Source organism: Hyla sarda, chromosome 4 (genome assembly GCF_029499605.1).
Source record: "Hyla sarda isolate aHylSar1 chromosome 4, aHylSar1.hap1, whole genome shotgun sequence".
Classification (NCBI taxonomy): domain Eukaryota; kingdom Metazoa; phylum Chordata; class Amphibia; order Anura; family Hylidae; genus Hyla; species Hyla sarda.
The window spans coordinates 167013444-167041317 of record NC_079192.1 but is presented as its reverse complement, the minus strand read 5'-3'; the positions used below and the strand labels follow the sequence as shown (position 1 = coordinate 167041317).

At 46.0% G+C, this 27874-nt stretch overlaps 1 protein-coding gene across 1 annotated transcript; it reads left to right on the top strand.

Annotated features, from left to right (window-relative positions):
- Positions 1-4789: 4789 nt before the first annotated feature.
- Positions 4790-27874, top strand: PPIB (peptidylprolyl isomerase B). Its single transcript, XM_056572638.1, has 5 exons — positions 4790-4984; positions 22566-22679; positions 23543-23636; positions 25952-26136; positions 27429-27874. The coding sequence occupies exons 1-5, from the start codon at positions 4850-4852 to the stop codon at positions 27549-27551; spliced, it is 651 nt and encodes a 216-aa protein (XP_056428613.1). The 5' UTR covers positions 4790-4849; the 3' UTR covers positions 27552-27874.

Here is a 27874-nt window from a genome sequence, read left to right as displayed (position 1 = left end):
CGCATTTAGGAAGCCCCTATGGTGCCAGGACAACAAAAAATACCCACATGCCATACCGTTTTGGAAACTAGACCCCTTGAGGAACGTAACAAGGAATAAAGTGAGCCTTAATACCCCACAGGGGTTTCACGACTTTTGCATACGTAAAAAAAAATAAAAAATTTTCACTAAAATGTGTGTTTCCCCCCCAAATTTCACATTTTTGCAAGGGTTAATAGCAGAAAATACCCCCCAAAATTTGTAACCCCATCTCTTCCGAGTATGGAGGTACCCCATAAGTTGACCTGAAGCGCACTACGGGCGAACTACAATGCTCAGAAGAGAAGGAGTCATATTTGGCTTTTTGAGAGCAAATTTTGCTCGGGGGGCATGTCGCATTTAGGAAGCCCCTATGGTGCCAGGACAGCAAAATAACCCCCACATGGCATACCATTTTGGAAACTAGACCCCTTGAGGTACGTAACAAGGCGTAAAGTGAGCATTTACCCCCCACTGGTGTCTGTCAGATCTTTGGAACAGTGGGCTGTACAAAATTTTTAATTTGCGCAGCCCACTGTTCCAAAGATCTGTCAGACACCAGTGGGGTGTAAATTCTCACTGCACCCCTCATTACATTCCATGAGGGGTGTAGTTTCCGAAATGGGGTCACATGTTTTTTTTTTTTTTTTTTGCGTTTGTCAAAACCGCTGTAACAATCAGCCACCTCTGTGCAAATCACCTCGAATGTACATGGTGCACTCTCCCTTCTGAGCCTTGTTGTGCGCCCCCAGAGCACTTTGCGCCCACATATGGGGTATCTCCGTAGTCGGGAGAAGTTGCATTACAAATTGTGGGGGGCTTTTTTCCCTTTTTACCTCTTGTCAAAATGAAAAGTATAGGACAACACCAGCATGTTAGTGTAAAAAATTTATTTTTTTACACTAACATGCTGGTGTAGACCACAATTTCACCTTTTCATAAAGGGTGAAAGGAGAAAAAGCCCCCCAAAATTTGTAAGGCAATTTCTCCCGAGTACGGCGATACCCCATATGTGACCCTAAACTGTTGCCTTGAAATACGACAGGGCTCCAAAGTGAGAGCACCATGCGCATTTGAGGCCTGAATTAGGGATTTGCATTGGGGTGGACATAGGGGTATTCTACGCCAGTGATTCCCAAACAGTGTGCCTCCAGCTGTTGCAAAACTCCCAGCATGCTTGGACAGTCAACGGCTGTCCGGCAATACTGGGAGTTGTTGTTTTGCAACAGCTGGAGGCTCCATTTTGAAAACAGTGGCATACCAGATGTTTTTCATTTTTATTGGGGAGGGGGGCTGTGTAGGGGTATGTGTATATGTAGTGTTTTTTACTTTTTATTTTATTTTGTGTTAGTGTAGTGTAGTGTTTTTTAGGGTACAGTCACACGGGCGGGGAGGGTTACAGCGATTTTCCCGCTGCGAGTTTGAGCTGCCGCGCAAAATTAGCTGCATCGCAAACTGCAGCCTGATACTCACTGTAAGCCCCCTGCCCATGTGAATGTACCCTGTACATTCACAGGGGGGGACATCCCGCTGTTGCAAAACTACAACTCCCAGCATGCACAGTCTATCAGTGCATGCTGGTAGTTATAGTTTTGCAACAGCTGGAGGCACACGGGTTGGGAAACACTGAGTTAGGAAACAGACAATGTTTCCCAACCAGTGTGCCCCCTGTTGTTGCAAAACCACAACTCCCAAACATTCTCAGGCATGCTGGGAGTAGTAGTTCGGCAACATCTTTAGAGCCAGATGTTGCCGAACTACAACATCTGCAACATCTGGAGGACTACAGTTTGCAGACCACTAGTACAGTGGTTCCCAATCTGTGCCCTTCTAGATGTTGCAAAACTACAACTCCCAGTATGCCAAAACTGTCCAGGCATGCTGAGAGTTGTAGTTCTGCAACATCTGAAGGGCCAGATGTTACAGAACTACAACTCCCAGCATGCCTGGACAGTAAGGGCATGCTGAGGATGTGTAGTTTTGCAACATCTGGAAGGGCACAGTGGTCTCCAAACTGTGGACCTCCAGATGTTGCAAAACTGCAACTCCCAGCATGCCCAGACGCCCCCCCTCCTGCGATTGGTTGGTTAACTAACCGACAGATCGCAGGGAATAGGAGGAGGTGGCCGGCTTGCCACCTCGCTCCTATACGTTAGCATGGTCCTGGCTGTCTGTGACAGCCGGGATCATGCGAAATTACCGGGCGGTCGGGACCCAGAGACCCGATCAGCCCGGTATCGCCGCAGATCGCAAGGGCATACGTGGCCCCCCTCGGCGTTTGCCCTGGATCCCTGCTGAAGGATTTCAGCAGGGATCCGCTTCCGATCTCCGCCGGGTGAGCGGCGGAGACCAGGAAAAGACATGACGTATGCATACGTCATGGGTCCTTAAGACCCAGGGTGTGAAGACGTATGCATACGTCATGGGTCCTGAAGAGGTTAATATCATATTTACATATATACACACACATTACATTTACACACACACACACACACACACACACACACTCACTTTTATACACACATTAAAACCCATATAGACAACATCACATATTTATATGGTCCATACATATTTATCCATATCACACAAACCCAATTTTAGTATTTAATACAATACATAAGCCCAGATTTGAGGAAACACATACACAGTATATACACAATTTTCATATATTTATCCTGGTTGTACAAGCTACACAACCTTCACGCTAGTACTCGTCTGGCAAATATTCCATATAATCACTGTCTTGGTTGTAGCTACCTATTTTTTTTTAAATAAAATTAGAAGTTTATTGGGGAAAACTGTTCAATAGAAACAAGGCTCTAGCCTGGATACCGGATGAGATATGGTCATATGGTTGGGATACATGGAGGCTCTAGTACACTACTGGCCACTTTAACCTGGATACAAGATGGTGGGGAAATATGGAGGCATACAGGTTCCTATTACATTCAGAGGGTACAGTGTGTGGCGGTATCATATACAGAGGGCACAGTGTGTGGCGGTATCATATACAGAGGGTACAGTGTGTGGCGGTATCATGTACAGAGGGTACAGTGTGTGGCGGTATCCTGTACAGAGGGTACAGGGAGTGTGTGGCGGTATCCTATACAGAGGGTACAGTGTGTGGCGGTATCCTATACAGAGGGTACAGGGAGTGTGTGGCGGTATCCTATACAGAGGGTACAGTGAGTGTGTGGCAGTATCATATACAGAGGGCACAGTGGGTGGCGGTATCATGTACAGAGGGTACAGTGTGTGGCGGTATCCTGTACAGAGGGTACAGGGAGTGTGTGGCGGTATCCTATACAGAGGGTACAGTGTGTGGCGGTATCCTATACAGAGGGTACAGTGTGTGGCGGTATCCTATACAGAGGGTACAGGGAGTGTGTGGCGGTATCCTATACAGAGGGTACAGTGAGTGTGTGGCGGTATCCTATACAGAGGGTACAGTGAGTGTGTGGCAGTATCAGATACAGAGGGCACAGTGTGTGGCTTTATCATATACAGAGGGTACAGTGAGTGTGTGGCGGTATCCTATACAGAGGGTACAGTGTGTGGCGGTATCCTATACAGAGGGTACAGTGAGTGTGTGGCGGTATCAGATACAGAGGGTACAGTGAGTGTGTGGCAGTATCATGTACAGAGGGTACAGTGTGTGGCAGTATCATGTACAGAGGGTACAGTGTGTGGCAGTATCATGTACAGAGGGTACAGTGTGTGGCTTTATCATATACAGAGGGTACAGTGAGTGTGTGGCAGTATCATATACAGAGGGCACAGTGTGTGGCTTTATCATATACAGAGGGTACAGTGTGTGGTGGTATCATGTACAGAGGGTACAGTGTGTGGCGGTATCATAGACAGAGGGTACAGTGAGTGTGTGGCGGTATCAGATACAGAGGGTACAGTGTGTGGCGGTATCATATTCAGAAGTAACAGTATCATATTCAGACGGTACAGGGAAATCTATAGTTGCCACTGTTTCTGAATCTTTGCATCACAGATATATAATCCTGTCATCTAGCAGAGCCCTAAACCCTTTCTAGATGTAGAAGAGATGGATTCTCATTTCACTGTGAACATCATATTTCCACGATGCACTAGGATAAATGAGCTGCACTACTCTAACCAAATAACATATCCACAAAGGCGCCAAATCACAAACTCAGCACCGCTATCGCAGCGCGAAGAAATGTCCACAACAACCCTCCAGGGGGCGGGGCCGCGGACACACCGCATCCTTTCACCAGCCGCTCTAGGAGTATGGAGTGCCGCGAGCTCTCCAGGGAGCCCATAAGCTGTCTAGCCATGACCGGCGATCATTCCTATTGGATGAGTTGTCTGGCATGTCGGCCTCTGATTGGCTGCTTCGTCACCCAATTATAAAATCGTAACGTGGCACATAACTCTGAAGATGCAATGGGGGTGGCAGAAATATGGTACAGTCCTAGATTATTTCTAAGAGCAATGCTAGAAAGAAATAAATAAAACTGTTTACATGGCTATTGTACTAATGGAGTAATATAAATCTTAGGAAATATCTAAATCATAGGAAATAAATTTCTGAAAATAGTTTTTATACAATTCCGTCATTAGTTATAGTCCAGGTAGCACTTTACCTGTTCACCAGAACCTATTATATGTGTATTAAATGAGCCTGCAAGTCATATATCTGAAGTGCTGCTATAAATACATACTCATTTATATTGTAGGATTAATACCATACTGAACACCCCTCTATTCAGTTGCCCTGTGGACCGCTCCTGTTACGGTGACGTCACACCGCCAGGACGCCCTATTTCTTGCTCTCCGAGGCCTGTGCTCTTCTTTGATGCTTCGGCTGCTGGAGAGAAACATGAAGCTGCTCTTTGCCGCTGCCCTTATCGCGGGTTCCGTCATCTTCCTGCTCTTCCCCGGGGGCTCCGAGGCGGATGAGAAGAAGAAGGGACCCAAGGTCACCGTGAAGGTAATAAGCGGCAGTGCGGACGGGAGGGAGCTAGAGCCGCCGCACAGAGTCCACGCTGCCCCGGGCGCTGCAGTCATTGGAGATGCACGATACGTCTCCTGTACGTGGCCAGACGTGGCGGGGGCTTTCCGGAGCCCCCCATGTTCTTTGTCCTGTGCACGATGCTCCCCGCACTCCTCCTCCCATTATAGTGAGACGCAGCGGATATATATATATATAATATATATATATATATATATATATATATATATATATATATATATTCTCTATCGCTGGAGACTACCGCGCGGTACCGCTGCGTCTCCTGTCAGCTAGTGATGCTCTTACACTGTGTCCATAATGCTGCCTATAGGACACCGCTATCCACAGCATGAGGAGAAGATAACCAGGGGTCAAGTGAGGGAACTCAACCCAAAATCTCCACTCAAGGGCTGGTCCTGTTAATGGGAAGGTGATCCTGCTGTGGAAATGTCCTGCAGATAACAGTCCTGTAGAGGAGCCCACAGCATTGTTGCAAAACTACAACTCTCATTCCCTGAAGGCTCAGGTCTTGACAGGAGTTGTAGTTTTGGAATGCTGCCCTATATAAAGGTGGCTGGCATCACTGCCTACTGCATTCACATGTATAGGACTAGGTTTCTGTTGCAGAAGCTTCTGCAACAATCTGCCTGGTGTGAATCTATCCTAGGGCAGTGTTTTCCAACCAGTGCGCCCCCAATAAGGGTATGTTCACACTGAGGAATGTCCTCAAGCAGAATTCTGATGAGGAAGTCTGTTCGCTTGAAGAAAGAATATGTTCTTTCTTTCAGGCGGAATCAGCGTCGTTCTCCCATAGAGATCAATGTTATTTTTTTTTCAGTCAGAAGCATTTTCGCGCGGAATTGCCGCATGAAAAAAAAAAATTATGAATAGAAATACTTGATACTCCTCCTCCGCATGAAACCTGCATTTCCGTGCGGAATCTCTGTGAGTTCTTGTGGAAAAGTAACAATATTTTGAGGCAGAAAATTTTACTTGATTTCCGCCCCAATTCCTCAGTGTGAACATACCCTTAGGGTGAGAAAACATTACTTGAGGCCAGTGGGGACCTCTGTATGAACATGCCGATACAGGAAGCCATATAGAGCACCTTGAGGGCTTGGTATTCCAGAGCTTCTTAGTCAGGCTAGGATCTGGAGGGCTTGGTATTCCAGAGCTTCTCAGTCAGGCTAGGATCTGGAGGGCTTGGTATTCCAGAGCTTCTCAGTCAGGCTAGGATCTGGAGGGCTTGGTATTCCAGAGCTTCTCAGTCAGGCTAGGATCTGGTGGGCTTGGTATTCCAGAGCTTCTCAGTCAGGCTAGGATCTGGAGGTCGTGGTATTCCAGAGCTTCAGTCAGGCTAGGATCTGGTGGGCTTGGTATTCCAGAGCTTCAGTCAGGCTAGGATCTGGTGGGCTTGGTATTCCAGAGCTTCAGTCAGGCTAGGATCTGGAGGGCTTGGTATTCCAGAGCTTCTCAGTCAGGCTAGGATCTGGTGGGCTTGGTATTCCAGAGCTTCTCAGTCAGGCTAGGATCTGGTGGGCTTGGTATTCCAGAGCTTCAGTCAGGCTAGGATCTGGAGGGCTTGGTATTCCAGAGCTTCTCAGTCAGGCTAGGATCTGGTGGGCTTGGTATTCCAGAGCTTCTCAGTCAGGCTAGGATCTGGAGGTCGTGGTATTCCAGAGCTTCTCAGTCAGGCTAGGATCTGGAGGGCTTGGTATTCCAGAGCTTCTCAGTCAGGCTAGGATCTGGAGGGCTTGGTATTCCAGAGCTTCTCAGTCAGGCTCTGGAGGTCTGTTCTCAGAACCGGTTAAAATATGTGCAAGCAGTCATTTCTTTTTTTTCTCTGCTCACATCCTGCAAATGGAACCAGAAGGACCCTATTATGCTTGGTTCACCCCCCTGTGACACTGCTGCAGATCCTTGATCTAAAGTGGGTGCTTTAAATCAATGAACTGAAGCGGCTTTTGCGGTGCCTAAGACCGCTGCCGCCTCTCTCCCCTTTCCTGTCCTGGGGTCCTCCTGAGGCCTACCCATTGCTCCCCCCTACCGACCCTCTGCCCAGAGACCACCGCAGCCTACTTCTCTCCCCCTGCCGGTCCTTAGTCCAACCACCGCCACTGCCCCATTGCCTCCCCATCTCCGGTTTTCTAATTACCTGTTCCCGGGGTCCGCGCTACTTCTGACTCCAGCGGCGTCCTGAGCTGTCACTGTGCACACTGATGGTGACATCGCGTTGAGGACATCACTTGTCTTTGCGCAGCGCACAGCGTAACACAGGATGCCGCAGGAGCCAGAAGTAGCGTGGACCCCGGGATCAGGTAATTATAAAACCGGAGATGGGGAGGCAATGGGGCAGGGGCGGTGCAGTGGTGGGGGGCAGGGCATTATCGGATTATCGGCAAGGTAATTGCAGATACCGATAACGTCCAAAATCGTGAATATCGGCCAAACTGATAATCGGTCTATCCCGAATAGGAACTAGACAAGATGTTTCCCTCTCCGGTGCTGATGTGATATGCTCCACCATCCCGCGTCCAACTTGAGACTCCAGATGAATGTGAACTGTCCCATTCTACAATCGGTTTCCTTCCGGTGCTTTTTCTTCGGTGCCGGAGGGAAAACGCCACTGGAAGACGGATATATGTGGAGGGGCTGTAAAGTTAGTGGGATCTGTTGGTGTCCTCTGTGCAGTGGACCGTCCAGAGTCAGTGATGGAGCTCCCACACAGATGTGAATCATGTTGCCTGATGTAACAACTTTCTTCTATATTTTGACAAAAGGATATGCACCCCCTAAAACTAGACACTGCCCTGAGTGGTCTCTCTGCAAAGTAGAACATGCTGCTGTGTACTGCTGCCTGCAGAAAGAACAAATTGATCTCTGCACCTTTGTTCATGCACTACAGATGACAGCATTCCATCACTGTAATGTGTTCAGATACACCTGCTGATCAAGCATTAAGAAGATTAGATTTCATTCAGACAGCATAGATTTAAAGGGGTACTTCAGTGGAATTTTTTTTAATTTTTTTTTAATCAACTGGTGCCAGAAAGTTAAACAAATTTGTAAATGACTTCTATTTCAGAATCTTAATCCTTCCAGTACTTATCAGCTGCTGTATGCTCCACAGGAAGTTCTTTTCTTTTTGAATTTTCCTTTGTCTGACCGCAAGTGTTCTCTGCGGATACCTTTGTCCATATCAGGAACTGGCCAGAGCAGGATAGGGTTACTATGGGGATTTGCTTCTACTCTGGACAGTTCCTGACATGGACAGAGGTGTCAGCAGAGAGCACTGTGGTCAGACAAAAGAAATTCAAAAAGAAAATAACTTCATGTGGAGGATACAGCAGCTAAGTACTGGAAGGATTAAGATTTTTAAATAGGAGAAATTTAAAAATCTGTTTAACTTTCTGGCACCAGTTAATAAAAAAATAAAAAATGATTTTCCACCGGAGTACCCCTTTAAGCTGCACACAGACAATAGATTAATGAAGACTCATGTCTGCATGTAGTTCCTTTTTTTTTTTTTTTAACAAAAAGTAATCTAGCATTAGTGCTTAGCTGGAAATTCTCCTTGAGGGTATGTTCATGTGTGTGTTTTGCTGCAGATTTTCTGCCGCTGATTTGCTTACCCATTGATGTGAATAGATGGCAAAAGGCTGCATGTTTGAATGTACCCTTAGTAGGGATCGACCGATATCGTTTTTTTAGGGCCGATACCGATAATCGGTGGAGGTTAGGGCCGATAGCCGATAACTTATACCGATATTCCGGTATAAGTTATCGGCTATTTAACCCCCTGCGACACCGCTGCAGATCATTGATTTAAAGCGGGCGCTTTAAATCAATGATCTGCAGTGGCTTTTGCGGGGCCATAGGCCGCCGCCGCTGCCACCACCCGCTTCTCTCCCCCTACCTGTCAGGGTGGTCCGGGCCATCCATCCATCCTTCCTGTAGTGTCCAGGGGCGTTCCGGGTGAAGAGTGAACCGGTCCGGGCTGTACTTCTTCTCCGGCGGTCATCTTCTCCACTCCGGGCAGGCTCCGGCCTAGTACGCTGCATAGACGGCGCTGCGCAGTGACGCCCGTGCGCAGCGACGCACCTGACATCACGGCGTAGCGGCGTCTATGCAGTGTACAAGGCCGGAGCCTGCCCGGAGTGGAGAAGATGACCGCCGGAGAAGAAGTACAGCCCGGACCGGTTCACTCTTCACCCGGAACGCCCCCGGACACTACAGGAAGGAAGGATGGATGGCCCGGACCACCCCCATTACGGGTAAGTTTAATTTTTTTATTGACTTGGAGGGTGGGGGAGGGGCCCGACCGGTATAGCGGTATGGGCAAAAATCCATACCGGTATACCGCCCAGCATCACGGTGGGGGTCGGGGGTGTGGCGGGTCGGGGGTGGCGGTCGCGGTGCGGGGGGCGGGGCATTATCTGCAAGGTAATTGCCGATACCGATAATGCCCAAAATCGTGATTATCGGCCGATAATATCGGCCATACCGATAATCGGTCGATCCCTAACCCTTAGGGTAGAGTCACACATGCCATATTTTGCAGCATATTTTCATCTGGTTTTGCTACCTATTGATGTCAATGGGTAGAAAAATACTCAGCAAAATATTATTCAGGTTTTGGCAAAATCACGGAGTAAAAAAGCCACCAGGACCCAGATAATCATGGGGGACTGCTCTCTGCACCGCCAGCCTTAATTGACTCTTTTCTCCCGGTCTGTGTATAGTAAGACATTTCACTCAAAAGAATAAGTGGAACCCCGGCCAGGCAAGTGTGCTGCAGCTCCATTCATTCTGACAATTGTCATTCATTGTTGAGATCAGTGAGGGCCCCAGCAGTTAGACCACTACTGATCAGCTAGTGATTTTGTAGGTAGAGGAGAACTCTTCATCTTGGCATAACCCCTTTAAGGAACTGCACACATAATGATCAGAATTGTGATTTAGTGTGTACACCAGGAAAGTGTAGTTAAGGCTTCATTCTCAGTCTGTCACTTTGGTCTCCATCAGACTGATATACTACAAAAACCAACAATAAAACCCAAAACTATGGAATAGCTTGACCTGTTGTCATTTCTAAAAAGAAAAAAAACTTTTTCTGGTGTGTGTAGATGGCTTTGGGGGGCCTGATCACATACCCTTTCAGTTTGTTGATCCAGCCATCCTGTGTTTGGCTTTGTAGAGACAGAGGGGACAGAGCCTCATCACCACTGCACTTAAATCTTATCAAAGTGCAGCTTTAACTTAAGTGTTCCAAATGGGATGAGATCCTAGAGAAGGCCGGGGGTGACCACAACAATGTCACAGTGGGTAGGAACCATTTGATTTCTATAAGGCTGGGTTCACACTGCAGAATTTCTGTGCAGAATTTCTGCCGGAGATCGAGCCGGCGGCGCTAGGACTGAGCAGACTGCATTGCTGCCCCCATAGACTCCAATGCATTTCTGGCTGCATTTTTTGGGAGATCTGCTCAGAAATGCATTGCCATCTATGGGGACAGCAATGTAGTCCTTGCAGTCCTAGTGCCGCCGGCTCGATCTCTGGCAGAAATTCCACAGTGTAAACCCAGCCTAAGTTGCCCACAATTGTTTGGTCAATGGGGGAGATTTATCAAAACCTGTGTAGAGGAAGAGTGGTGCAGTTGCCCATAGCAACCAATCAGATCGCTTCTTTCATTTCTCACAGGCCTCTTTAAAAATGAAAGAAGCGAGCTGATTGGTTGCTATGGGCAACTGCACCACTCTTCCTCTGCACAGGTTTTGATAAATATCCCCCAATGACCTTTTATCTTGCTTAGTAGTAAATGTGTAAAACTCTGGATTTAGTTTAGTAGAAAATAGTAGTTGCTCTATGTAAACCTCTTGCCCAAAAAAGGACTGCTTAAAGGGGTACTCCGGTGGAAACATTTTATTTAAATCAACTGGTGGCAGAAAGTTATAGATTTGTAAATTACTTCTATTAAAAGATCTGAATCCTTCCAGTACATATCAGCTGCTGTATGCTCCACAGGATGTTCTTTTCTTTTTGGATTTATTTTCTGTCTGACCACAGTGTTATCTGCTGACACCTGTCCGTGTCAGGAACTGTCCAGAACAGGAGCAAATCCCCACAGCAAACCTCTCCTGTTCTGGACAGTTCCTGACATGGACAGAGGGGTCAGCAGAGAGCATGATGGTCAGACAGGAAAGAACTTTAAAAAGAAAAGCACTTCCTGTTGAGCATACAGCAGCAGGAGAGAATTGACTATTGTGGATGAACTAAGATGGATGGAAGGAGTAAGATTTTTTTTCTTTTTTTAATAGAAGTAATTTACAAATCTAATAGTATAAAGGAGTTGGAGAGGCTCTTGTCTAACTACCCACCAAATAAACCCGGGCTGCCTAATTAGACACCTATACCCAAGGTGTCAAAAAGTAGTTTGTCTATAGAAATATATATATTAGGGCTCGGGGTTTGAGACAACTGGACAGATGGTGATTAAATTTATTTATAATTGTACAATGTGACAATATAATATAAATAAAAAATAAAATAAATACAAATAGTGGCGTCTGCATCTCACAGGGCCCTTGTGTAGGCGCAGCACCAACTAATATAATCTAAAATATAAGTATACCATAATGTGTTAAAAATTATATAATAAGACCACCATATAAAAATATATATAAAACCTCTAATAGGATATAACTATACAGGGAGAGAAATCTTAGTTCATCCACAATAGTCAATTCTCTCCTTTCTCAACAAATTATAGCAGATTCCAGTATAGTTGTAACCAATAGCAACCATATAGGTTTTGGTTAATAACCCATAGCAACCATTTAGATTTGTCTGGCTGTAGCAGTAGTTCTTAATCGAACATCTTGGCAAATAATGTTCATATAATTGCTATTAGCGGGGGGAGGAGCCTAGCCGCGGATAGGAATGGACGCGTGAGCCTGCTGCTCTCTCGTCTGACCGGAGAATCAAGCCTTCTAACTACCTTATTTTCCCCTACAAATGGTCAAATACGGCAAGCTAGTGCCTGGAGAGTCGCCCAAACCGGGTAGGAATCAAGCAGATATGTTGAAATTCTTTAAGAGAAAGGGCGGTGTGTCTCCCTCTCGGCAGGCCAAGATGACGCAGGAGACTACCCCACTCAGAGACTCAGGAGACGACTGTGAGGCTGAGAGTGAAGTCAAGGAGGACACATCGGCAGTTCTCACCCAGCAATGCCTGAAGTCCTTCATGAAAAAAGCCTTACCTCAGGCAGTGAAGCCGCTCCTAACTATACTAGCCGAGATAAAATCTGAAGTCTTAGGGATTGGTCACAGGACCGAGGCCTTGGAGACTGCCTGCGCAACCCTCTCTGTGTACTCGGCTGCTATGGCGGATCGCATGTCCCTCCTGGAGACCCACTTGAATTCCACCTACACTCTAATAGAAGACCAGGAAAATCGCAGTCGCCGGAAGAATATTAGGCTAAAAGGCTTACCAGAGTCCTGGGCGGCAGAAGTGCTCCGGAATGTAGCGGGTGAAGTTTTTGCCGGCCTACTGGGTCCTGATAGAGCAAAGAGAGTGGTCATTGAGAGGATCCACCGGGCCCTCAGGCCGAAACCGACTGATCCCCCCCCCGATCCCCCCCCCCCCCCCCCGTGATGTGGTGTGTGGGCTCCTGTCCTATGTAGACACCGCGGACATTCTCCGGGCCGCCAGGGAAAAACGGCCGATTTGCTATGGGGATACTGAAATCGCCCTGTACCAAGCTATAGCCCAATCTACACTAGCAAAAAGGCGCCTTCTACGACCGCTTCTGGAAAAGCTGAGAGATAAGGATATCCAATATGCATGGCTATTCCCATTCGGCCTGTCCATTAACTTCAAGGGCAGGAGACTCACTATACGTATGCCATCTGACCTAGACCGAGTTTGGCCTACCCTAGAGATGGAACCGCTGGACATACCCTCCTGGCTCCCGGTGTCAGATCTAACCCAGCTGCCTCCCCTGCCGAAACCGGAGGAATGGAAGATAGTCTCCCGCACCAAAGGCAACAAACACAAGAAGACGCCTGTTAAGGATGGTCCCCCGCCATGTTGACCCGCTTGGGGAGCGCAGTGAGTCTTTTATTTGCCACTCCATGTGAGGGCTTTGAGCTGTCCTCTCCCCCTGATGAGGATCATCTGTTATCATTAACCCTACAGTTACCTTCCATTCTCTGGGCATGTTTGCCAGTGCATTGTGTGCTCAACTTTTTACCCCTAGTGGCACCTGTAGCAAGGTACTGTAATTCATCAGTCCATTATTCCCCAGCACCCCCCCCCCTCCTCCTATGATGGGATGCAGCTGCCCTATATGATCCCTCTGTGCACCCTGCAGCAACACGGAACTTCTTTGGAACACTCACACGCTGCAAGTGACGTTTCTGCTAAAACATGCACTGGACTTGGACTCCTCCCGGATCCCTCCCCGGGCCTCCCTCATCGCCCCCTCTCTTGTCACACTTCACCCCACCCCCCCCCACCCACCTTTTTATTTTTATTTTATAACACTCTTTGCAGACACTTCATCCCTGCAGGGGGACTTTGAGCTGATTCTCATCGTTGGACTCCTTAAACTTTCCCAAGACTGGACTTTACCTCTGGAAATGGCCTGCTCTATTCCTTTCTGCATTGGTGTTTTTCTTTTCTTTTTTTCAATTCATTTCACTGCTTTATTTTATTTGCCTAGCCTATCTAACTTTTATTTAAGTATCTTAACGTTACACTGTATTTGTATTTTAGGATGCACTTTCTGTGTGGCAATTCTCTCTGTGGTGGTCGCCTTCTGGTGACTCTTTCCACATCTACATTTTCAAATTTTATTTCCTACGTTCCTCCTTGGGTCCTCTCTTGCTCAATCCTTATTCCCCCTCCCCCCCCTTCCTTCCCTTTTCCTCCCTCCCTCTCCTCTCTCCTTCCGGCTCCCCTTACCCCCTCCCCTCACCGCTTTTCCCTCCATTCCTTCTCCCTTTCTCTTCTCCACTCCCTCCTTTTTGCTTTTCCCCCTTCCCTCTTTCCCCCTCCGACTTCTTCCCTTCTTCCACCTATTCTAGCCTTTTTTACCCTTCCTCCCTTGCTCCACCCTCCCTCTCTTCCCCATTCCTCTTACTCCTTTCCGAAGTTCCTCCCTTTTCCTTCCTTAATTCTCTACTCCTTGCCCTTGCTCTCTCCTGTCATGCCTCTTTGAATTATGGACTTTATACCTCCTTGATGCTCCTATGGGGTTGTCATGTTAGCTTAAATTATATGTATAATCCATTGCTTGACTGTTTCAGTATAAAATGGCTTTGTTCTCTGGTGCACTCAGACTAGGTCTTGTTGTACCCCCCCTTTCACTCGGTTCTGTCCTCCTGGCAGTTCTTCTGAGTGAAATTCTACCTGATATACCTACCTAACCTATCCCCCCCCCCCCCTTCCTCTCTCTCTCGTCCCCCTTTCCATACTTGAATATCTCTTAACTTCCTCGCACCCTTACCTCTCACCACTCGCGCTTCCCTTTTCCCTTCCCCCTCTTCTCTTCCCCTCCCTTCGTGCACTCTCCCTCCACTACTGCCGGTTGTCTTAGCTAAGTGTCATAATGTCAGATGTCAACTTAGTGTCATTCAATGTGCGGGGGCTGAACACCCCTGAGAAGCGCCACCATGTTGTGGACCACCTCAGGCGTCTTCACACCTCTATTGCGTTCATCCAGGAAACACATTTTAAAAGAGACAAGATACCCAAGCTCCCTACCCGTTACTTCTCACAGTGGTTCCACTCATGTCATGGCTTCTCGGCGTCGAAAGGGGTATCTATAGCTTTTAGCTCATCCCTGCCAGTAGAGGTACTTCACCAACACGTGGATTCTGAAGGCAGGGCGTTATTTCTTCGAATTCGATTATTCAATTCCATTTATACACTTGCGAACCTCTATGCCCCGAATCATGCCCAGGTGCCATGGCTCATTAACACGCTGTCCGCTCTTAAAGCCTTCTCGGAGGGTCCCATCATCATTGGGTCGGACCTAAATGTTGTTTTAAATCCTTACTTGGACTCTTCGTCTAAGACCTGTGGTTTATCTCAGAAGCTGCTGTCTAGATTGCACTCTAAACTTACTGATTTGTCCCTCATAGATCCGTGGAGGCTGCATAACTCTTCCGTCCGTGACTTCTCTTTTTTCTCCTCCTCGCATAAGACATATAAACTCCTCGACTACCTACTGATCCATACCTCTCTGCTGACAACAGTGAGTGGAGCAAATATTGGGGTGATTGCGGTCTCAGATCATGCCCCTGTTTCCTTGTCTCTGTCACTCTCCACCCTCCCTGCCCCTGTGCCCACCTGGAGGCTCAACAAAACCATCTTAGAGAACCCTTCAGCCATCTCTGACCTTACGGCACACCTAAAGTTATACTTTCATACTAATTGCACTCCCGAATCCTCTCCTCCTCTGGTGTGGGAAGCCCATAAGGCCTATATGAGAGGCATTCTCATCTCCTGGGGCTCCAGGCTTAAAAAGTCCTATAGACGGAAGACTGACCAACTGTTAGCTGACATCTCGGATCTGGAGAGGCTTCATAAGAGATCTCAGGTTGAAGCCACCCTTTCTGGTCTGAAGCTCAAAAGGGAACAGCTGCTGACCCATCTACATGACCAGTCCTCTAAGACCTACCTTCCCCATAAACAAAAAATATATGCCCATGGAGACAAAGGGGGGAGACTTATGTCTTCCCTCCTTAAAAAGAGGAGGGCCAAGCAGCGTATATTGAGCATAAGGGACAGGGACTGGGTGGTTCACACTGATACTCCCCTCATAGCTCGTACTTTTCAACAGTTCTACTCGGATCTATATAACCTCCCCTCACCCGCTGGGGTCGACTTGGCCTCGACTGTGTCCTCGGCTCAGGATTCTTTCCTTGATGAGTTGGCTCTCCCCAAACTGGATGGCTCCATGGCAGGAAGCCTGCTCTCCCAAGTGTCGGAACTAGAGGTCCGTAAGGTTATCCAATCCTCCCCCCCCCCCCCCCCCGTAAGGTCCGTAAGGTTATCCAATCCTTCCCCCCCCCCCCCCCTGGAAAAAGCCTGGATCCTCATGGACTCCCCCTGTGCTACTATACTAAATTCTTGGATCTCCTTGTACCCCATCTCACTACCTCTTTTAACACTTTACTCGAGGGTGGCTCTCTTCCTCGACAGGCGCAGGAGGCACACATTACTCTCATAGCAAAGGAGGGAAAGGATACAGAGGAGAGTGGTAGCTACAGACCCATATCCTTGTTGACCCTAGATCTAAAAGTATGGGCCAAACTTCTATCCATGCGTGTTAAAAAACACTTTGCTCACTCTAACAAACTCCCACTGGTCCTTCTCGGCGTAGACGCAGAGAAGGCATTTGATAGGGTCATTTGGTCCTACATGAGAGCGGTCCATCTCAGATTTGGTTTTCCCCCAGCATTTGTGTCAGCGATATTCACTCTCTATGCTTGCCCCTACGCTTCCCTACGAATTAACAACTCCCTCTCCTCGCCCTCTTGCATAACGAATGGCACCAGGCAGGGGTGCCTTTTCATTCTGGTGATGGAGACCCTGCTCCAGAAAATTAGACAGATGCCTGAGGTTAAGGGCTTTGAGACGCCAGGAGGGGAACTTAAGACGTTTGCTTTCGCTGACGATTTGCTTTTCCTATTGTCTGACCCCGAGGGGGCCTCCCCTGCCTGGTCTCCTTATTCGAGAGATTTGGCACCCTCTGCAACTTTAAAGTTAATGTGAGCAAATCAGAGTTACTCAACGTCACGCTCCCTCCCGCCACACAGGCTACCCTGCTAAATATCTCCCCCTTTTCCTGGGCCAAGTCATCCTTAAAATACCTTGGAGTGCATATGACCCCCACAATTACACGCCTCTATGATGCTAACTTTAAGTCCCTCCTTACAGACATCCAGCAGTTATTGACAGACTATGACAATCCCCTTATATCGTGGATTGGTAGGCGTAACGTTATCCAAACATATGTTGCTCCAAAAATAGTTTATAAACTATCAATGCTCCCGATAGCACTCCCGCCCTTGTTCTTTTTAACCATAAGGAGACTCTTTTCCCGCTTTCTCTGGAAAGCCAAAAAACCCAGACTGGCTAGGTCACTGTTGGCTAGATCCCCCACCAGAGGAGGAATGGGTATGCCGGATGTCCAGATTATATACGAGGCTATTCAATTGAGGAGGTGGATATTTCGCCATTCACCCTCAGGTCCTCCCCCTTCACCCTTGGAGTTCAGAGAGGACCTATGGTCCCGTTGGGCGTATGGTGCTGACTTCTTGCGCCACCTTTGGATTCCAGGGAGACGTAATTTTTCTCACTCACCCATCACTCCTTTTTCTTGGGTCTCTTCTCCGTGTGGTCTTCTCTCTCTCCTACTCTCTCTCCTCCAGTTTCTCCTTTACTGCCTGCTGTGCTCATCCCTGCTGTTCTAGACCTATGCGTATAGCTCTCTATGGGCCAAATTGAGGAACTACACTATTGCACAAGTCTTCACGGACAGAAAGGCCCCAACCACGGAAGAGTTATCCTCCATGTTCCCCATGCAAAAGCTGTCCTTTCTCCAGCTGTCCCACATTCATGTCTGTTGCAAGGAATTTTGCTGTAAAGTGGGGCCCCTGAGACCCTTGACGGACTTTGAGGTAGATTTGAGTTCCCCCCCGAGAGGTTTACATAAACTCTCCTATGCCAAAAAATTCTGTTCCTCCCTAGACAGCTCCTCTATTCCCGATTACTTGATCTCCTGGGAGAAAGAACTGAATTTAGTATTATCGACGGACGAGAAAAATTACATATTGAAATACTCCCACGGGTACTCTAGATGCGTCAGATTGAAAGAAACCGGAGTTTCTCTTTGCTCATGGCTTAGCTCCTTCCAAGATGTGTTGGAGGTGCAATGCCCATACGGGGACCCATACACATATCTGGTGGACCTGCCCGGCTATTTTGTCTTATTGGAGTGAGAGAGAATCCAAAATCAGTAGTCTACTTTCCATGTCCTTCAAACTACAGCCTGATATGGTGCTTCTTGGTAGGCCGACGTTAACCTTCCAGCCTCATAAGCACAAATTATTAGCGCACCTCTTGTCAGCCGCCAAATCCTTAATTCCGCTAAAGTGGCTTAACTCCAGCCCACCCTGTTTATGAATGGGAGTCCAAGGTCCACCAGGTGTGCCGTTTTGAAGAGTTAGCGAGTAGATCTGAGAGAGCCTATGGTTCCTTCCGTGAGATCTGGGGTCCTTGGCTGTCCTTTGTATCTAAGACTGGAGGCGCCTGATTACATCATATTAGGCCGCTGGCCCCTAGGTCTCACTACATCGTCTTTGATATTTCCTCTTATTTTCACTGTACTTATGATCAGATGTGCCTGTTGTTATAAGCTGTTACCTTGCTGGCATACGTTCCTATGATATGTGATGACTTGCACTCTCGGTGCCTCGGCCGGCCCAGGAAAGGGACGATCGTAGGCCCTAAATCAAATTCCCCTCCTTTCCCCCCTTCCCTCTATCACTTTCTTTCCTACCTTGCCTCTCTCTTCTCCTCTCCCCCCTACTCTTTCTTCCCTCCTTCCCCCTACCACCCTATTACTACCCTACATGCCTTCCAATTGGGTGGTTTTCTTTGGCTACACAATCAAAGTTCTTGCTAGATATTGTTTGTCCGTGCCTTAAGGCAGTCATTGTTATATCATCACATCTTTATTGCTGTGATCATTCTTTGTAATTGTCATTGTTCAAAACCAATAAAAACTAAATTGAGGAAAAGAAGAAAATATATATATATAATTGCTATTAGCAGATAACGGTCAACGTATATGCTTGTGTACAGTCACTGTTAATATGCATGCATATCTTTTTGGATACTTTGTATCTCACCACTCCCGGGCACTGATGCACTGAATAGCTGCTGAAGAAAGGACTGAGACAGTCCTGAAACGCGTCCAGCGTCCCCTTAATAACCATTGAGACCACCAGTTTATTTGTCCTGCTCAGCAACTAGCAGTCCGATACCGGAAAACATAACTGTCAATCACCCGGCACCCGGTAAAGGAGACATACGCGCCTCATTGCCACGAGGACGCTACCAGCTCAACAACATACTCACCTGCAGAACCGCTGCAGTACCACCACTCGGAAGCCACTGTCATCCAGCATTACCACCGTGGGAGACGGCCGAGTCTCTGGTGATGCTGTCTCACGCCACGAGAGCCACTTAGTGTTAACACACTGCGGGGTTCTATAGCGCAACTGGAGGAGATCGCAGCATCCCCGTGAAGTCCAGCGCATCAGTGCCCGGGAGCGGTGAGATACAAAGTATCTAAAGATATGCATGCATAGTAACAGTGACTGTACACAAGCATATATGTTGACCGTTATCTACTAATAGCAAGTGTATGAACATTTTTTGCTAAGGTGTTCGATTACGAACTACTGCTACAGCCGGACACATCTAAATGGTTGCTATGGGTTATTAACCAAAACCTATATGGTTGCTATTGGTTACAACTATACTGGAATCTGTTATAAATTGTTGAGAGGGGAGAGAATTGACTATTGTGGATGAACTAAGACTCTCCCACCCAGATTTCTCTCCCTGTATAGTTATATCCTATTAGAGGTTTTATATATATTTTTATATGGTGGTCTTATTATATAATTTTTAACACATTATGGTAGGGGTGTGAATCGCCAAGAATTTGGCGATTCGATTCGAATCGCGATACCAGTGTGGCGATTCGATATATCGCGATACCGTCTAGTTGACGATACATCGCGATATATCCCGATACATCGCCCACCTGGGAGCATTCATAGATCCCAATAGACGCCGCTGTCAGCATTGACAGCGGCGATCTAGTAGTCCGGTGCTCACTTTTCTCATGTTATCCCGTCCGGGCTGCAAAATAAAAGAAAACGCACTTTATCTTACCTGCCAACGAGCCCCCGGAGCTCCGGTACAGGTGTTGGGTCCCCGGGCTGTATTCTTCTTACTTCCTGTTAGCCCGACACGTCACATGGAGCTTCAGCCTATCACCAGCGGAGGCGGGACATCGCTGCGGCCAGTGATAGGCTGAAGCTCCGTGTGACGTGCCGGGCTACAGGAAGTAAGAAGAATACAGCCCGGGGACCGAACACCTGTACCGGAGCTCCGGGGGCTCGTTGGCAGGTAAGATAAAGTGCGTTTTCTTTTATTTTGCAGCCCGGACAGGATAACATGAGAAAAGTGTGCACCGGAGTACTCCTTTAATAGCCAGCCGCGGCGATCGCCGCATGCTGGCTATTAGCGGCGGCCCCCGGCTACTGAAATCAGCCGGGGGTCGCATAGTACGGAGCGGGCACGAGTCGGAGCCCGCTCCATACACCCTGAGCGCCACCGTGTCAGATCCGGCCTGCCCGGCTCCACAAATGTGGAACTTTTATCTCCTGATGCCCAGGACATACTGTTCCGGGCGTCAGGAGATAAAAATTCCACATCCCTAAAAGAATCGATTCAAAAATATTTTGAATAGATTCAGTATCGGCAAATTAAAAAATCGCGATTATCGCGAGAATCGATTTTTTTCTTACATCCCTACATTATGGTATACTTATATTTTAGATAATATTAGTTGGTGCTGCGCCTACACAAGGGCTCTGTGAGACGCAGACGCCACTATTTGTATTTATTTTATTTTTTATTTATATTGTCACACTGTACAATTATAAATAAATGTAATCAATATCTGTCCAGTTGTCTCAAACCCTGAGCCCTAAAATATATGTATTTCTATCATTTACAAATCTGTTAAACTTTCTGCCACCAAAAAAATTTGATTTCCACTGGAGTACCCCTTTTAAGACACATGGGGGTAAACTAGAGAAGCTACACAATTCCTTGACTGATGTCCACAATTAACCCCTCCGATGCTATGATCAATATTTATCACAATCTGCGGTTATATGGTGGTTCCAGTGATTTGATCAGCCAAGATGGTGACTGGAGGTCTCCTTACCTGCTGCCATCAAGTGAATAAGTCAATAAAATGGGAGAAAATGTCCGATCTATTAAAATATTGTTAATCATCCTGTACAATGAATAGTGTAAATGTAAAAATAAAGTCCATAAATATAGATTAAAAAAATCAAAACAAGAATGGTACCAATAAAAAGTAAAGAACACAGTGCAAAAAATGAGCCCTCATGCATCCTGGTTTGTGGAAAAGTTTAAGGAGTCAGAGGACAATTTTAAATATACCGATTTTGTTCAAAAAAGCTTGACTTTTTTAATAGTGCAATAGTAGAAAAATCTATAGAAATTGGATATTATTTTATTCCCCAGACTGCATTTCCTGATTTTGGACTTCTGCCTGGTCAGCGGGAGTCCAAAGTCTATGCAAAAGATGGGGGAGGGGAGAAACATAGAAAACTTCATTTTGTTTAAACAAAGTGCTAGTGCTGGGCAGTATGGCTTCTTACATGACAGTGGGCTCAGCCTATCACCAGCCGAGGCGGAACATCGCTGCGGCCGGTGATAGGCTGACGGCTCTCCGACATTCCCATCCCCAGGAAGCAGGTGAGGCCGATACCGAAGGAGAGTTCGTTTATTTTGTAATCTTTTGCAGCCCGGGCATAGGGATACAGCGTACAGTATAGAGTGTCAGCTCCGGCGGCCACAACAAACAGGAGGATGGGGAGGGCAGCGCTTGCGGGTGACTTGATTAGTTCCCCGATGGGGACAGTGCAGCGCTGATAATTGGGGGGAGAAGCAGAACAGCGCTCGCAGGTCACTTGATTGTGGTGGGGAGCATTACCGTTATATTCCGTGGAACAGCCATAAGTTACAAAAAATACCGTGATACACATTTGTGGTCATACCGCCCAGCTCTACAAAGTACATTAGAAAGATTTTATTTACCATAAGGAGTGCAATACCAAAAACTAGTTTTAATGACCAGGCTGCAGTGAAAAATAATTTCACCTCTATCCAAAGGATAAGTTATAGATCATGGGGGTCTGCGATCTCAGACACTCCCCTTCATGTAGCTCTATGGTATACATTGAGGGGGCGTGTTGGCTGCCGCTCTGTGCAGGGGTCTGCACGCCCCCTTTTAGCAGACTGATGGGGCCCTGTTCCGTTGGATAGGGAATAAATTATTTTTCACTACAAAACTCCTTTGAAAATAGAGGTCGCTCAGTTTAAATATTTTGACAGATCTTTTACGTGACACAGAATTTTTTTTTTTTTTTTTGGGGGGGGGGGGGGGGGGGGCCCTACTGTACCCGTCTTTAAGCAGTCTAATCCCTGCATTATTATTATATTTGTGTCTGACTTTGTTGTATAATTGTTCTGTTTCTCACATAAGTATTGCCACAATTTGTTGTCTTCTCTGCCAGCTTACATGTAAAGGGTTTAGGTGCCAGCACTAATAGTGAGGACAATAGATTCTAGTCTGTGAATGTCAGGGCTTTATTTTTATTGCACGCCTCCAGGTGTTGTGTGAACCTGACCTGTTTTCATGACCTTCTCTTTAAAGGTGTTCTTTGATATTAATATTGGCGATGATGAAGTTGGACGCGTAGTCATTGGACTCTTTGGCAAAACTGTTCCTAAGACCGTTGACAACTTTGTTGCACTTGCAACTGGAGAGGTAAGTATCCGCTTTATCTGTACAGTTGAAGGCAGCTTTGTACATTTCCACCAGGAGGCCACAAAGCACTTGGCTGTTGTAGGAATAAATAGGGCCAACCAGGCAGGAACCTTGCCAGGGGTCTTGGGTAGAAGATTAGGGAGATATACCAAGGGATCCAGCGAAATCACTATTATCCGACACAGCTCACCAATACTTCTACAGGTCTAATAGATAATCTAAAGGCTCCCTTGATCTTCACCACATTGCCAGCCATTTTTCAGCATTTAACAACTTTTGAAGTTTTTTTTTTTTTTTTTGTAAAAAAAAAAAAAAGCTCTCTTCATACACTTTCTTCTTTTTCTTCTGTGACATTTTGTTTACATCTTGGTTAGAACACAGTGCTATGTGTATTGTTTTTTGGTTTGTTTCTATAGCAGTGTTTCCCAACCAGTGTGGCTCCAGCTGTTGCAAAACTACACCTCCCAGCTTGCCCGGACCAATGGCTGTCCGGGCATTTTGCTGCACACTGGTTGGGAAACACTGCTATAGGAATACTGTGAATAAGGACCAGCAGTCCACCCTAGACTTAGACTAAGGATAGCGCTGCAGGCAGAAGTGGCTTGAGGTTTAGGCAGCATGAAAATGAAAACAGGTTCCTAAAAAACAGCATACTGACCTGCCCTAGTCTGATCTCTGATAGGACTGGGCACCATCAGACAGATAACCATATAGCATACAAACTTTGTCCATCATGTGACCAGATAGAGAGTCTCTGTGTATATGTATGTGTACTAAAGCCGCTTCTGTTTTAGGGGATTAGATAAAACTTGTTTGTCTGTGTTTATTATAACTAAAAGGCAAGCCATTCCTTCTATTTTCAGAAAGGATTTGGCTATAAGGGCAGCAAGTTTCACCGTGTGATCAAAGACTTCATGATTCAGGGAGGTGATTTTACAAGGGGAGACGGTACTGGAGGTCAGTATCTTATATATAGAGATATATATATATATATATATATATATATATATTTATACATTCTAAACTGTTTTTTCTGTCTGGTTTTCTTTAAAAAAAAACAAAAAAAACACTATTGGCGCTATTTTGAAAGAAAGCAGCAATTTTTCTTTTCCTGGACAACCACTTTAGAGTGGTTTCACATACTGAAGAGAAAGGGGGAGATTTATCAAAACCTGTGCAGAGGAAAACTTGCCCAGTTGCCCATAGCAACCAATCAGATCGCTTCTTTCATTTTTCACAGGCCTTCATAAAAATGAAAGCAGCAAGCTGATTGGTTGCTATGGGCAACTGGGCAAGTTTTCCTCTGCACAGGTTTTGATAAATCTCCCCCAAGATGTCTAATAAATTGTATTTTTGTTGCAATTCTAAACTGATGTCAAGTGCATTAAAGAAAACTTATGTCTTTTACATTGAGCATTTTTTTACAGTAGCATGCAAAACACTATTAAAGGAAAAATCTGCAAAAATTCTATATCTGCCCTGACTTACCTTCTGTTTGTGCCTCTGGTATTGATGTCTTGTCCCCTTCTGACTATGCCCAGACAAACCTGGACTTACAGTGCAGAGAGATTTTTGCCAAAGTACCTCCGTACACTTGGCAATGCATATAGGGTCTAATCTGCTGTCTTCTGCTTACAAATCACAGAGCAAAAAACGAGCCCTCATACAGCCTTGTATACGGAGAAATTAGAAAGTTATAGGTGGTCAAAATAGGGCAATTTTATACTAATATTGTGAGTTTTTAACCCCCTTAAGGACCGGGGTTTTTTCCGTTTTTGCATTTTCGTTTTTTGCTCCTTGCCTTTAAAAAATCATAACCCTTTCAATTTTGCACCTAAAAATCCATATTATGGCTTATTTTTTGCGCCACCAATTCTACTTTGTAATGACGTCAGTCATTGTGCCCAAAAATCTACGGTGAAATGGAAAAAAAAATCATTGTGAGACAAAATTGAAAAAAACGCCATTTTGTAACTTTTGGGGGCTTCCGTTTCTACTTAGTACATATTTCAGTAAAAATGACACCTTATCTTTATTCTTTAGGTCCATACGGTTAAAATGATACCCTACTTATATATGTTTAATTTTGTCGTACTTCTGGAAAAAAAATCATAACTACATGCAGGAAAATGTATACGTTTAAAATTGTCATCTGCTGACCCCTATAACTTTTTTATTTTTCCGTGTATGGGGCGGTATGAGGGCTCATTTTTTGCGCCCTGATCTGAAGTTTAACAGTACCATTTTTGCTTTGATAGGACTTATTAATTTTTTCATTATATAAAAAGTGACCAAAAATGCACTATTTTGGACTTTGGAATTTTTTTGCGCGCACGCCATTGACCGAGCGGTTTAATTAATGATATATTTTTATAATTCGGACTTTTCCGCACGCGGCGATACCATATGTTTATTTTTATTTACACTTTTTTTTTTTTTTTTATGGGAAAAGGGGGGTGATTCAAACTTTTAATAGGGGAGGGGTTAAATGATGTTTGTTCACTTTTTTTTGCAGTGTTATAGGTCCCATAGGGACCTATAACACTGCACACACTGATCTTTATCATTGATCACTGGTTTCTCATAAGAAACCAGTGATCGATGATTCTGCCGCTTGACTGCTCAGGCCTGGATCTCGGGCACTGAGCAGTCATTCGGCGATCGGACAGCGAGGAGGCAGGTAGGGGCCCTCCCGCTGTCCTGTAAGCTGTTCGGGATGCCGCGATTTCGCCGCGGCTATCCCGAACAGCCCACTGAGCTAGCCGGCATACTTTCGGTTTCCCTTTAGACGCGGCGTTCAACTTTGAACGCCGCGTCTAAAGGGTTAATAGCGCGCGGCACAGCGATCAATGCCGCACGCTATTGGCTACGGGTCCCGGCTGTTGTTAGAGGCCGGGCTTGACCCGCTACGTTATAGATCGGGAGTGGACACATGACGTTCCAGTACGTAATGTGTCCTTAAGGGGTTAAAGCAGTGAAATAATTGAAAAGTTATGTAATCATGGGTATCAAATTTTAAAAGGCAAGGAGAGTTATGATTTTTAGGAGAGGAAAAAACAAAAACACAATAATAAAAGACTGTGCCCTTAAAGGACATCTGCAGCGTTACAAACACTTATCCCCTATCTTGAGGATAGGGGATAAGTGTTTGATCGCGGGGGGTCCGAACGCAGGGCCCCCAGCGATCTCCTGTACGGGGCCGCGGCTGTCCCGTGCAGGGGGCGTGCCAGCCGCATGGTGTACAAAACATTTATCTTATTCTTCTAACCTAGGAAAAAGCATTTATGGAGATAAATTCCCAGATGAAAACTTCAAGCTGAAGCACTATGGTCCATTCTGGGTGAGCATGGCCAATGCCGGAAAGGACACAAACGGTTCCCAGTTTTTCATCACAACTGTAAAAACTACTTGGCTAGATGGAAGACATGTGGTATTTGGCAAAGTCCTGGAAGGAGAGGTAACGAATGACTAATCTCTAATGTAATGTAACAGTCATTGTGTAGTGGATACTTTGTGTTGCTTACAGCATTGCTCTATTCACCTAAATGGGAAGATGCTGCCCAGCCATGTAGCGATGCAGGTACAAGCACTAGCAAACATTTGTACAGATAAGCACTGCAGCCTCTTCTAAGGGTGGGTTCACACTACGTTTTCTCCCATACAGGAGCGCATACGGCAGGGAGGGAGCTAAAACCTCGCGCTCCTGTATGTCTTCGTATGCGCTCCCGTATGTAATTCATTTCAATGAGCCGGCCGGAGTGAAACGTCCGCTCGGCTCATTTTTGCACCGTATGCGCTTTTACGACCGGACCTCAAACCGTGGTTGACCACAGTTTTAGGTCCGGTTGTAAAAGCGCATACGGCTCAAAAATGAGCCAACCGGACCAAATGTTTCACTCCGGCCGGCTCATTGAAATGAATGACATACGGGAGCGCATACGAAGGCATACGGGAGCGCAAGGTTTTAGCTCCCCCCTGCCGTATGCGCTCCCGTATGGGAGAAAACGTAGTGTGAACCCAGCCTAACACATCCATGTGGGTTCTGGGAGTTGAACCTCATCCAGTCTTAAAGGGGAACACCAGTGGAAACAAGTGAATAACAAATGTTTTCAAATCAACTGGTGCCAGAAAGTTAAATAGATTTGTAAATTACTTCTATTAAAAAATCTGAAGCCTTCCAGTACATATCAGCTGCTGTATACTACTGAGAAATTTGAAGTTCTTTCCAGTCTGACCACAATGCTCTCTGCTGACACCTCTGTCTGTGCCAGGAACTGTCCAGATTAGAAGCAGATCCCCATTGAAAAACTCCCCTCCTTACACGGACAGAGGTGTCGGCAGAGAGCACTGTGGTCAGACTGAAAAGAACTTCACAAATTTCTCTGTAGTATACAGCAGCTGATAAGTACTGGAAGGGTTGATATTTTTAAATAGGAGTAACTTACAAATCTGTTTTAACTTTCTGGAGCCAATTGATTTGAAAACATTTTTTTTTTCCCCCACTGGAGTTCCCCTTTAAATAGATGACCTATCCTCAGAATAGGCCATCTGTATCAAAGGCCAGAAATCCCCTAGGCTAAACGTTAATACATATGGCACTTGTAAGAGTTTTCCCCACAGCAGGAAGCATTTTTCTGTAGCTCTTTGGCTAATAAGTGGATGCCATGTTATCTTTATACTGACACAATGGAATACTTCACATGTGACTGTATTGTCGTCCTTCACTTATAATCCTGTGTTTTATTGCAGGATGTAGTAAGAAGGATTGAAGCTACAAAGACCGATTCACGGGACAAGCCTCTTAAAGATGTGGTTATTGTTAACAGTGGAACAATTGAAGTGGAGAAGCCATTTGGAATTGCTAAAGAGTAAACCTATGGCAGCGACAACTCTACCACAAATTGCTCTTCCATCACTGGATCAATTTGAGCTTGAAGATTTGTTTTAACCAGTTGCCTTTGTTCTGTGACAGGCAGAAAGCTCTTTGCCATCTATACAGGGACGTCTGTGTAGCTCAGAACTGATCTAAAAGTGACCAAAACAAAATGCTGCCCAACGCTGTTGGAGCACCCAGTACACTGACTTACACATTCCACCTATTTTGTGTTTAATGTGTCCAAATTGGGTTAGGGAAGACATGAGAAATGTGTACAATTCCTTGAAATAAACTGGTTTCTAAAAAAAAATTAAAAAAA

What these genes read in the sequence shown, in the direction of transcription:
- PPIB (XM_056572638.1), top strand. Translation starts at nt 4,850, where the DNA reads ATGCTTCGGCTGCTGGAGAGAAACATGAAGCTGCTCTTTGCCGCTGCC. An exon ending in TTGCACTTGCAACTGGAGAG is followed by an intron (nt 22,680 to 23,542) that starts GTAAGTATCCGC and finishes TTCTATTTTCAG; the next exon opens with AAAGGATTTGGCTATAAGGG. An exon ending in AAGGGGAGACGGTACTGGAG is followed by an intron (nt 23,637 to 25,951) that starts GTCAGTATCTTA and finishes CTTCTAACCTAG; the next exon opens with GAAAAAGCATTTATGGAGAT.